General features: G+C 37.7%; 1 protein-coding gene across 2 annotated transcripts in view; it reads left to right on the top strand.

Moving 5' to 3' along the window:
• Positions 1–12,277, top strand: part of LOC100892160 — a 29,897-nt gene that overhangs the window by 14,021 nt on the left and 3,599 nt on the right. For both annotated transcript variants that reach the window (XM_030984894.1, XM_030984895.1), the window contains exons 5-17: positions 9–38; positions 450–710; positions 1,224–1,329; positions 2,171–2,355; positions 3,647–3,720; positions 5,080–5,337; positions 5,701–5,877; positions 6,336–8,092; positions 8,419–8,596; positions 9,179–9,268; positions 10,018–10,218; positions 10,951–11,118; positions 11,663–11,755. In XM_030984894.1, coding sequence (XP_030840754.1) covers positions 9–38; positions 450–710; positions 1,224–1,329; positions 2,171–2,355; positions 3,647–3,720; positions 5,080–5,337; positions 5,701–5,877; positions 6,336–8,092; positions 8,419–8,596; positions 9,179–9,268; positions 10,018–10,218; positions 10,951–11,118; positions 11,663–11,755 — 3,578 coding nt within the window. The remainder of the gene's footprint in view (positions 1–8; positions 39–449; positions 711–1,223; positions 1,330–2,170; positions 2,356–3,646; positions 3,721–5,079; positions 5,338–5,700; positions 5,878–6,335; positions 8,093–8,418; positions 8,597–9,178; positions 9,269–10,017; positions 10,219–10,950; positions 11,119–11,662; positions 11,756–12,277) is intronic.

The following is a 12,277-nucleotide window of genomic DNA, read 5'->3' as shown; positions in this document are numbered from 1 at the left end:
TATGTTAGGTCTGGATGGAAATGAAAGTGAATTTTCAGGTGAGTCTTTTAATTAAAGAAAATAAATTATTTTTAACACAACAGATGAATTAATAATTTGGCAAATTTATATTATATCTGTTTGTATGGACATGCACACGCGGAAGCTTGTGTATGATATTTACCTTGATGTTAATCTGTTAAATGCTACAGACTGAAATTAAACACATCTAAAATGCATGTAAAATCCAGTCAAAGTTGTCTATATAACTATTACTTTACCTGTGAATAATTTACAGAGTTAAACTTTGATCTTGATTAGCTACTTAGCAGTCGTGAAATGAAAGCAATGCACATTGTACATGTGCGTAATAGAAAAAACATGAATATGTCCACAGTATCATTTCAGTTTATCATGTACTTTCTCTTGTTATCACCATTTCTTGTGTGTATGTGTGTCTGTGTGTACAGATAGTGATATTCCCTCTGGTGGTACAAGTACAACAACCATCACCACCATCACAACTACCACCTCCACAACATGGCTACAACAACAAGGCAACCACTACCACAAACAAGCTGGGCTCTTCCCAATCTTCATGAGGACTCTCTTCTCAATCTTGGTTGTGATAGAGACCATTGTAAGAACAGTGGTTTCCAAGACGATCACAGTCCTCAAATCAGCTTCATCGAGTGTGGGGTCAAAGGTTTCATCAGCAGGGTATTCATTAGGTGAGTTATGATGACTGACTGAGACTGGAAATCAAATAGAGTTATGCTATCACAGATACTAGTATATTTGTAAAGCGCTTTGAGACATTGTATTAAGCGCTATATAAAAGCTAAATATTATTATTATTATTAGAAAGAGAAAGAAATGTTGAAGTGATTGCTCAAAAATATTGCAAACAAGTCGTCAGAGATGCCACTCTAAGTGACTCAAAGGAAAATAAAAAACATTAAACATTAGCTGATAACCTTATTCAGCCTGTTACAAAAATATTGAATTTACTCCTATTTGATAATACTTATCAAGTAAACCTATTTCTCAAAACTTTGCAGTTTCCTTTCTTGCCATTCTCCCATGGGAATTATGATCTTGATTGAAAGACTGATGTCACAGTAGTACATATCCATTGACCTGCGTATTTAAAGGTGGATATGGTTCTGCATAATGACTAGCTTTTGTGCAACCAGAGAATGTATACCGGCATATAATACCTGTATAAATGACTTCTTTTGTAGGAGATCTGTTGATGTGGTTGCTGTCGTGTTTGTGGATGTTAGGACGCAAGGTTTCTGATGCATGCAGTGCTATGTGGTATAATCCTTGGTTCTACAGCTTCCGTAGGTAAGTTTCTAGTATTACCAACGGTTCTACAGCTTTGTGAGGTGAATTCTCCATTGCTTTATCATCACACTTTTTCTTATCTTGGTATAACCACTAAAACAAAAGATTGAATTGAAAGGCATCTTTTACTCCCTTCATTTATTATACCAGTTGGGCTTGATGTTGTGCCTGTGAGTGTGTGTGTGTGGTGGTTATTTTACCTGACTGCTAAGAAAGTGTAATTGCTTGTTAGTGGAGGAGGACCAACTGCTTTAGGTCTTTTCCTGGGGATGAGGATTAATGCCTTACCAAAGGGCACTAGGGCATCGACTTGGTTTCGAACCCTGGTCGCTGGAATACTGCTCTACCAGCTGAGCTATCGCGCCTCCTCTTTGAGGAACAGATGATAAGTATTTGTCGTAGCATAAGTATTGACTCGCTCTTCCAAACTTTTCAATGATGGAAAAGAGGAAAGATGAACAATATTTCCATAATTGTAAATATGTCTAAAAAATTAATCATTTTTTTTCACCTGTTTTCAAAACAGATTACCGTCTATGCATGACTTTGCATGTAATACATGTATGTTTTTCAAAATATGCAATAATATTTTGTTGAAAAGATCAATATGTATTACAAGGATACCAAAGAATTTGTATGTTCATGTATATACTTAATATCTTCTGTGTTTTGTTTTCTGTTACTGTTATGTGTTTATGTTCATTATTGTTATTGCATTTCATTGTTACCAAACAGGGCCTCATGTCAGTATTTCAGTAAATCTAGGAACACTGCAAGTAAATATGTATTTGACAGTAATACGTTTAAAGTGTGGGTCAATATGTTTTGTATAATTGAACAGGGCACCCATTACCACATTGCAACATGGCCCACAGTATGGCAGAGAAAGTGAGGTGTATTCAACAGGTGGTGAATACACGGAAACAACTACCACTACCACAACTATTTTAGAAGAAGAGAGAAGAAGGAGAAGAGCTGGTGGTATTCCATTCTGTTGCTTTTGTCTTCCTTTACTCCTGCTGTTGGGTGAGTTTGAGTAGAAGATGTGTGAAAAATAACATTTTAAAGAAATTCAATGGTGTACCCTCTAGTGTAGGGAACGTGTTTATCCTGAGAGTAAAGAGAGAGTGAAATATATTTCATCACAACTTTTTTATTTATGATAACACCCATATACTTTTGTGAACACTTGCAAATTGTGTTGACTGTGTATGTTGAAAATTTGTATGATTTTAATTGTAATCAAAGTACTTGAGGTTATGAGAATTTTCATAGAATTTGATATTCCCTTGAAAGATCGTTGAAAATATGATTTGTTAGTGAATGCATTATATCTGGATTGGTTTTGAACCCTTAAGATGTGGAGGAGGAAATATTTCAGAATATTGTCTCTAAGCTGGTGAGCAAATTGCAAGTGCCTAGATACATGTACATGTACATGTATGCATATTCTTTCAAAACTGGAAGGAGTGATTCTCCAATGTGTTATTTTTGTCAAAAGTCCCCTGAGATCTTGAAACATATATTTTTGTGAGTATGAAGTGGTTGTTCCTTTATGGAAAGAACTGACTGATTATATTGACTATAGGATTAAGGAGTCCACAATATATGCAGATTTTAGTTATGTCTTTGGTGTTGACATTGGCAGTAAACATGACAAACGTATAACTTATTTGTTTCTCTGTTTTAAATTTTATGTTATTAGATGTAAATTTCAGCAAAGTAACCTAAATTTTCAAGCTTTTATTAATTTTCTAAAAATAAAAAACAAGATTGAATACAAGACTGCTGATAAGAGAGGTAAATTGAGCCTGCACTTTAAAAAATGGACGTGTGAGTTGTAGACCATTGAGGTCCCCCCCCCCCCAACCTCTACATGAGAAAATAACAATATTGTGCAGTTAGTATAGAGACATTTCTTGTGTGTTTGTGTGCGTGTGTGTGTGTGTGTTATGTGATGTTTTGTGTAGTGCTGTGTTGGGTACTTTTATTCCTTTTCACGTTTTTAAAATATGGTTATGGATAGTTTTGTTTGATTGCTTTTTTTGGTAGTATACTGTAGATCGGTTGCTACTATGAAGATATATTGTATGATACACTTTTCATCTGCTACCTAACCTGTACTTTATGTTGTGTTGAATATTCTATTGAATAAAAACACACTAAAACAAAACAAAAAAGGTTATGAGAATTTTCTGTGTAAGAAAAGACACTGATAAGTATTGCATGTTTGTCCCTCTTTGAGACTGTGTTTTGCGTATTTTCTTGATTAATCTCATTCATTTAATTCTTTTTGTTAATTTCCTTTTATTTGCAGCTGTATCGTCAGCAGCAACAGGCAGATATTTCATCTTCCCACTCCTAGCAAGGAATGAAACCAATCAAACAAAGGTAGGTAAAGAAAGAAATTACGAATGAGGAACAAAAAATTGGTTATGTAACAATACCTTCTCAAATTTGTTTTATTTGTAAGTATTGGATCAATAGTGCCTTGTTTTTATGCCTCCGTTACGAAGTAGCCGGAGGCATTATGTTTTTGGGTTGTCCGTCCGTCCGTCCGTAAGTATGTCCGTCCGTACGTACGTCCCGTTCTCGTGATCGCGTTATCTGAAGAACCGATTGATGGATTCCTGCCAAACTTTGGTCATGTATGTATCTTACAGAGCCGGTGAACTGATTAGATTTTGGAGTCACGAGGTCAAAGGTCAAAGGTCACAGGGCTCATTATGTATGCAAAAACAGCTCGTGATCGCGTTATCTGAAGAACCGATTGATGGATTCCTGCCAAACTTTGGTCATGTATGTATCTTACAGAGCCGATGAACTGATTAGATTTTGGAGTCACGAGGTCAAAGGTCAAAGGTCACAGGGCTCATTATGTATGCAAAAACAGCTCGTGATCGTGTTATCTGAAGAACCGATTGATGGATTCCTGCCAAACTTTAGTCATGTATGTATCTTACAGAGCCGATGAACTGATTAGATTATGGGGTCACGAGGTCAAAGGTCAAAGGTCACAGGGCTCATTATGTATGCAAAAACAGCTCGTGATCGCGTTATCTGAAGAACCGATTGATGGATTCCTGCCAAACTTTGGTCATGTATGTTACTTGCAGAGCCGATGAACTGATTAGATTTTGGGTCATGAGGTCAAGGTCAAAGGTCATGCGGCTCATTATGTATGCAAAGATAGCTTGTGAACGCATTCTCATTAGAACTGACAGATGGATTACTATTTAACTCTGGACATCTTGCAGAGCCAATGAACTGAGTAGATTTTAGGGTCATGAGGTCAAAGATCAGAGGGTCATGTATGTACATGAGAAATTGCTTGTAATCACGATATTCTGAGAACCTGTTAATGGATTACAATTGAACTTGAATTTGAAAAATTTCTTCTGTTTTGGTTTTTAAAATTGCTCTATGACGGAGGCATCATTTCGACTGCGCGCAGTTGAAGTTCCATCTAGTTTCCTATAACTTTGTTATGAATTAAGTGATATTGAGCAAAAATGGTGCTTGCATTCATGAATAATCACAATTTATTCATTGTTAAATCTCTTGCAGTATAGATTAGATGGCAATTGGAAGGTATGACTAACATAAGCCAACATTTCTAATTCCCTTCCTCAATTCAATGCAAAAAATGTCAAAACAATACAGGAATCAGGAATTACCTATTATGTAATGTTGAGAATGCTCTTCAAAATAACCACCTTCCTATTGTTGTCTTCAATGTTTTACTTGTAGGGAGAGTCATCTCTTCATCCCATCAACCAGCAATTCATCTTCTTACAAGATAGAATCAATTATTGGTTCACGCCATCCCCACACCCTGATCAAGAACCACCACCAGACCAAGGAGGATTCCTTGGTGCGATGGGGGTAGAGGGGTGTATAAAGTGCCTTAAACAGGATCAGTTGATGGGTTGGATTGATTCAGCCGTACAGAGAGAGGTTGGGGAGCTTCGTGTCCAACTTTATAGCCAGAAAGATCAAATTCTACTCGTAAGTCATTTTAATACACCTCTTTGAGTTTATCTCCCATATATCAAGTATTCTATATCAATAAAGCATTCTGCAATGAATTTAGTATCTTCAGTGATGTTGGTTGAAGGGCTTAATTTAAATTAACTACATATACACATGCTTCTTTTAATTAGCATTTTGAGCATCATCATCAAATTTACGTTATGATCTCAAATGAAAATTACTGAGAAATCTGTGCCCATATTGTTAGGGTGTCGTGGAAAAGTGATTAAATTGTGAAATTGTAGGATAACACTTGCATGATTCTCAGCAGCAAGCTCAAATTTAATGTGCTATCTGTCATAAACATATGTTTTCCCTCATTTTCTGCTATGTTCTCAGCTCCAAGAGCTTCGAGGCCGGCAATCTAAGGAGATTCAAGCTCTTCAAATGCAACTGACAGACACCATAGCGAGCAACTCAAACTCTGCACCAAACAGAGCCACGATGGACCTCATTAATTCATTAGAATCTAAGTTTTCAGACCTCAAAGCAAGCATACGGATGTTACAACTCAAGGTACAAAACATGATGTTAATGATTGCTGGGGGGGGGGGGGGTAAACAATTTGTCCTTAAAGCCACACTGTCCTACTTGTAGCTACTTGCTCCCTCTATATAGAAAACAATGCCTAATCGGTGACCATTGGTCCCCCATGATCCTCTTTTTATTATGTTGATTGAGAGCTGACTTGATGAGATAATCACCTGTCCAGTGACCTTGCAGGGTGCTCTTATCCCTCCTATAAACTTGTACAGATAAGCTTTAAATGATAGCATATACACAATATGATTTGAAGACGCATAGAAAAAACGGCAGTTAAAGATGGAATTGCGTGTACATCGAAAAACATATAATTGAACTTCAATTGTGATATAAGTTCTTCACAATTGCAATATGCTTTAACTAGATGTGGATGAAGTACAAACTCTGCACTTGTTTATCTCACTTCATGTTTGTGAATCTATTCCCATCAGGTTGATTCTGCTGCTGAACAGACCGACAACTTATCTCCTGCCACAGTTAATCTACGCAAAGATTTCACATCTCTAACAGGCAGTTTAGCAGAGCTAAGAGGATCCTTGCAGCGTTTACATACCAAGTGTGTAGCCGATGCTCAACTAGCAAAGTCGTCAAATCGACAGCGGAGAGGAGATATCAATTCATTGAATGCCAACATGCTCACAGTCTCACAGAAAATTGCAGAAGTACAAGGCTTAGAACTCACTCTCGTACAAGTAAAGAGAGAGATGGAGACCTTTTCACAAACAGATGGCCATCATTCCATGCAACTTACATCAGTGGTGGATAACATTAACTCTGTAGAGGCAAGTCTTACAGCAATCCGCCAGGAAATGCGTGACGTTGAGCTTAATGCGACACAGGTTGGATCAAACAGCGGGACGTCTGCTAGCCATTTGTCGGCTTTGTACGAGGAGATGTCTGTCCTGAAGCAGGATATGACAGACATGAAGATAAAACATGTTGGTTATGAGGGTTCTATTGAAGGCCTGGTTAACAAGCATTCATCTCTGTTGAATGCTGCAAAGGTCACAGAGACCGACTTGTCAGAATTGAGAACGGCAGTCAACCAGCTGATGTCTACTGATATTAACAGTATCTTGGAACGGTTGAGTCAGCTCCAAACCAGATTAAACGGTCTTGAAAAGGACAGTAGCCAGCTGCAGCTCAACGTGAACACATTACAGTCATCTAGAACAGTAGTCCAGCAGGGTGATACTGATGCAGCAGTCAATACGGGGGCCATTGATGTCTTGCAGGCCAATCTCAATAAACTTGGCTCTCAGTTTGCCAGTCTGCAAACGGACATTGCTAGTATCCAACTTAAGGTGACAGAATTGAAGACATCTGTCTCACAAACAACCCAGACAGTAGACATCCACTCTGCCAAGCTGCTAGCTTTGAGTAGGAGCATTAGTGCCTTAGAGAAGAGTCTGAATGGTTCAGTGGTGATGCTGTCAGAAGCAGATGGTACATCTCATTCTTTGATCAGCATTAGAGACATGAATGTCCTCAAGGAAGAGATGGATGCAGTGCATGTGGCCATCAGCAAACTTCAGAATGAACTTGCAGGAGAGACTGCTTCAGGTATCACCATAGTAAACTCAGAAATCAACTTATTATCCAGTAAACTAGAGCACCTTGAAGGGAGATTGGATGAAGTCAAACTGGAGGCATCATTGGCTAGCCTTGATGATGCCATTAGAGATGTTACGCAGGGTCAGGCAGGTCTTCAAGACAATGTAGTTAGACTCCAGTTCAACACAGACTTGATCAAAAAGCAGACTTCACGTGCTAATGGTGATACTATCCAACTAAGTGTGCTTGAAACCAGGCTGAATGATCTTGCTTCATCTATTCAAGTCTTGCTGAGTGGTGGATTCTCTGCTGGGTCTACAGGAAGCACCTCCACAGGAAGCACCTCTTCACAGAATGTAGATTGGATGAAGGGAGATATAAATGCCTTGCGTCAGACCGTTGCTGATATCAATGCTATCCTGTTTGTTCAAGACAGCTCTGTTGAATCTTCATCTACCTTCCTAGCCTCCATCCAGGACAGACTCAACTCACTTGATGTAGCTTTGGCTAATCTGAAGATCTCTCAAGAATCAGGAAATGGTGAACTGAAAGCAGCTATTGTAGGACTGCAGGCAGAGATGAACAAGCTTGGGCTAGAGCTTCAGAGACTTGAGACTGCCCAGAAAGAGAGCAGGTATGAATAATTCTACAAGTCATGCTATGAGAAGGTATCATGACTAATTTTCACTTGGCCAAGTTTGAGCTGTAATTCTTTGTGAAAAAATACCTTTCAATTAGCTAGTTTTACTTACAACTTAAGCATGTATGGTACCCTTGTGAAATTATACTTGAATCTGGGATTCTGAAGTGTGCTTAACAACTCTCTGTGCTCTCAGATGGAACAGACCAAAATAAAAACATGGCATATTATGTATAAATGTGTAAACCTGCTAGAAACAAATTGAAGTACTTTTTATGAATCTGATAAGCTGAGCAGTTAAATCTTTGATTCCTTTACAGTGGGGGTTTTGGTGCTGCAGCTGGATTAGCAGGAGGATTAGCAGGAGCTACCCTCGGAGGGGCTGCTTGGGATGATGACCTGTCTAAGCTCAAGGCTAATGTGTCTCAGCTTCAGCAGCAGTATGCTCATCTAGAAGTAGATGTCATCAACTGCTGTAAGAACAAGACAGGGGCAGCTGTAAGTACAACAAGGATTATTACTATTTTATAGCTGTTGATATCATGATATTGGGTTATATATTGGGATTTTGTAGTAATAGTAAATGGACAAGAAGAAGAACGTAGAATGAACAAGTTTTATTTTGCCTTGAATGTTGGAAGGAGCATGTCCCTCTAGACTGCCAGTGAAGCACAGAAGCCTAAATAATTCTTATCAATGAGAAGGGGCATGATATAAGTGCATCAAACTTGTGTCATTGAGAGAAAAGCATTGCAAGAAGAAAGAAGTACAGAAAAAAGTGCCCTTCCCCCTTTTTTTAAGGATGGCAGCAAAATGGCTATTTTTTAACAAGATGCAACACATAAAGAGTCCATAATGATGTCACAGAGGCCAAAAGGTCACTAAATTAGTATTGTTTCTTTTCTTTTGAACGATACAAAAGAAAAAAGGAATGAGTTAGAAAGAAGAAAAAGAGTGGGCAGGGATGCTAAATTTAGATTTTCTTCTTTACATCACCTAAAATTCTTTTGCTTGATGGCTTCTGCATTTTCTCCAATATCTCTGGCATACAATGATATGATAAATTTGTTGTCATTACAGGGAATGCCATGGTTCTTTCCGTTCGTATCTACTGGTGGTAGTGGAGCAGCCGGAGGATCAGCTGCTGCTGGAGGAAGCCTAGATGAAGATGTAAGTTAGTCTAACCCTAACCCTCCATGAAAACTCTTATGATTGATGGCCTGTGTAGGTGTGGATTTAAAAATCAAAATGAGTCTTAAAATATAAAATGAGCTAAAATTCAAGTTAACCTAACTCTTTTAAAAGGGATCGTTTAACAATTTTAAACATGAGATGCACGGCCCTACGTGTTATCAGTGTCTGTGATATGGTGTAATATTGAAGCCCTAAAAAAAATTGCGTTTCAAACTGATCAAGAAGTGCCTCAAAACAGTAAAAATCTTTGAGTGACCGGTTTTACCATACTCGTTTTCCCCAATAGACTGCAGTGTTATGAAAACCGTTTGGCATTTGGCAAATGCAGAATGATCGGCTTGTAAAAGTATGGGGTTCCTGACTGACTTAAAGGTTGCAGCATGAGCTAAATCGAGGATTTGTTTAAAGGATCTAAGGCACAGTTACCGGATCCCTTTAAAGCTCGCATGTTTGAAAGAAACCAAGCACTAGAATTTGCTATCTTAGATATCAATTATTGCTGTGGTCTTGGCACAATTTTTTTATAGTTAAGAGATTAACGTAGTGAATCTGACAACCTTGGTACAAACTACTGAAAAGTAAATTATGAATTGAATTTCTTCTCTTGTATGAGGCAGCAGAATATAAAGGGCCTCTTTCAAACATAAAGAACATTAACATGTAAATTGAAATTGTCTTTGATGTAATAGATTATAATAGAATTTGTTTTGATATTTTCCTCCCAGCGTGTGAAGAGCATTGTGATCACTGCGTTTGACATGTACAATGCTGATAAGACAGGGATGGTGGACTATGCTCTAGAGTCAGCAGGAGGAAGTATCATCAGTATCAGATGCTCCGAGACCTATGCCTTTAAGACTGCCCTCTTTAGTTTGTTTGGGATACCTCTCTGGTATCTGAGTAATTCACCAAGGACAGTCATTCAGGTAAGAGTAGTAAACAGGTATTCAGAGTTTGATTTGATTTGATGATTGGCCTTCAAACTATCTATTCAACTTTACAGTGGCAATTTTATACACAGGTTTCTATAATTTGAACTGCACCAGGTACAACTACAGTCGGCTTTGACCATTTGATAACATTTTTCATTACACGACCAACTTAGAATGCAGTGACCCCCAAAAAAGAATGTGACTATCTGAAGAAACTCACATATGGTCAAAAAATTAATTTGTTTCTTTGTACTCCTGTATTTGTGACCATACTCTCATCTTTAGTTCTATTGTAACATACATGCAATCCTTCTATTAGTTATTATGCTTGATGAATGAACTTGAATTATGTTATTTTATTTTACCGTTACATGCCGTACATGATTGTTATTTTCTTCATGCCACAAAGTTCAACATACATGCAATCATTCTATTAGTTATTATGCTTGATGGATGAACTTGAATTATGTTATGTTATTTTATTGTTACTTCTTAAATCTATTTATATGTAACACCAGTGGATGTGGAGAACCTCTTGACAGAATGGAAATTCTTTTAGGTAATCCTCAGGCGTCCGCTGGTGGCTTTTTCACTGTCTTGTTACTCTTAATGTTATATGCTCTGTGTTGTCATTCCTATTTTGTTTATACATGTACCTGGAAATCAAATAAATTTCAAAAAAAATAAATTGTACTACTATTATTATTTGTCTCTTTATATCTCTAGCCTGATGTACATCCAGGAAACTGTTGGGCTTTCAAAGGAACCCAAGGCTATATTGTGATCCAGCTAGCTGCTGCTATTAAACCCACAGCATTCTCCTTGGAGCACATTCCCAAAGCCTTAGATCCTGCAGGAATAATAGATAGTGCTCCAAAGAACTTTACAGTCTGGGTGAGTTAGTGCTTGTATCTTAAGGTTTATTGAACACCCGTTTGCTCTCTCTCTCTCTCTCTCTCTCTCTCTCTCTCTCTCTCTCTCTCTCTCTCTCGGGTGTTCTGTCAAAGGCAGGTCCAAACACCACAGTCCTCTTTAGTTCTTTCTCTATCCCTCTTTTTTTTTTAAAGCTGTCCTCTTCATTTATGTCATATGACCTGTCATCATCCCAATTCTGGGTCTACCTCATGGTTACATCCTTCCAAGGTATCCCTGAGCATGTTATCCCCCCATAATATGTGTCTTATCCAGTTTTTATTCCATTGTTTTTCTAACGTTCCATCGTTCATTCACTCTCTCTAGTACTTCTTTATTGGTGACTCTTTCCCTGTAACTAATTCCTTCCAATCTTCTCCACAGCCACATTTTCTGTAAGCATAATGATTACATTGACATTGCAGTACTCCCCCTGCCCGCACATACCACACACACCCCACAGTGGTGTGTTTTGCATGACTGAACAGCTGATGATAGTTTGTTCTTTGATTTCTTTTTTCTGCAGGGATTACGAGATGAGTATGATCATGATGGCTACCTGCTTGGTTCCTATGTGTATGATGTAGATAGTAGTCCTCTTCAGTTCTTCCCTGTTCAGGTAAGCATATAACAACTTATTCTTCTCACACGATGCAGTTATTCTTGTCATAAAAAATAGTACTATGTTTTACCTTCGTACATTGACTAGTGTGCTTTATAAATAAAGTCTGATGTATATGTATGTAAGAACAAGCCTAAAATGTTTGGTGCATTCAGGGAAAATCAGTTTACTAATGGACTACTGCAAGGTATCACATATTAAATATAAGCTTATACTGAACCATGACACAATTATGGCAAAAATTCATTTTGAATGTCAACAACACTATTCATGAAATTGATAGGAAAAGTACTATGCATACATATTGTGCATATAATGCAGCATATTGCTAGTGCTTCTTTAGCCATGAAAAGGCAATTGAGCTTTATAGTCTTTTGTCATTTTATGAGAAGGTTGCGAGTAAGATTTTGGGGTGTTTATTGTAGATATGATTAATTAATTCAAAGTTTAATGTGATCGATATCATGTATATCTGTTGAATGTTTTATGCATATTTCTCTCCAATTTATACTTATATAA

The sequence above is a fragment of the Strongylocentrotus purpuratus genome, unplaced genomic scaffold (assembly GCF_000002235.5).
Source record: "Strongylocentrotus purpuratus isolate Spur 01 unplaced genomic scaffold, Spur_5.0 spur5_scaffold_14, whole genome shotgun sequence".
Lineage (NCBI taxonomy): Eukaryota > Metazoa > Echinodermata > Echinoidea > Camarodonta > Strongylocentrotidae > Strongylocentrotus > Strongylocentrotus purpuratus.
Note: the sequence above shows the minus strand (reverse complement) of the source record. Positions and strands in the feature narration are given on the sequence as shown.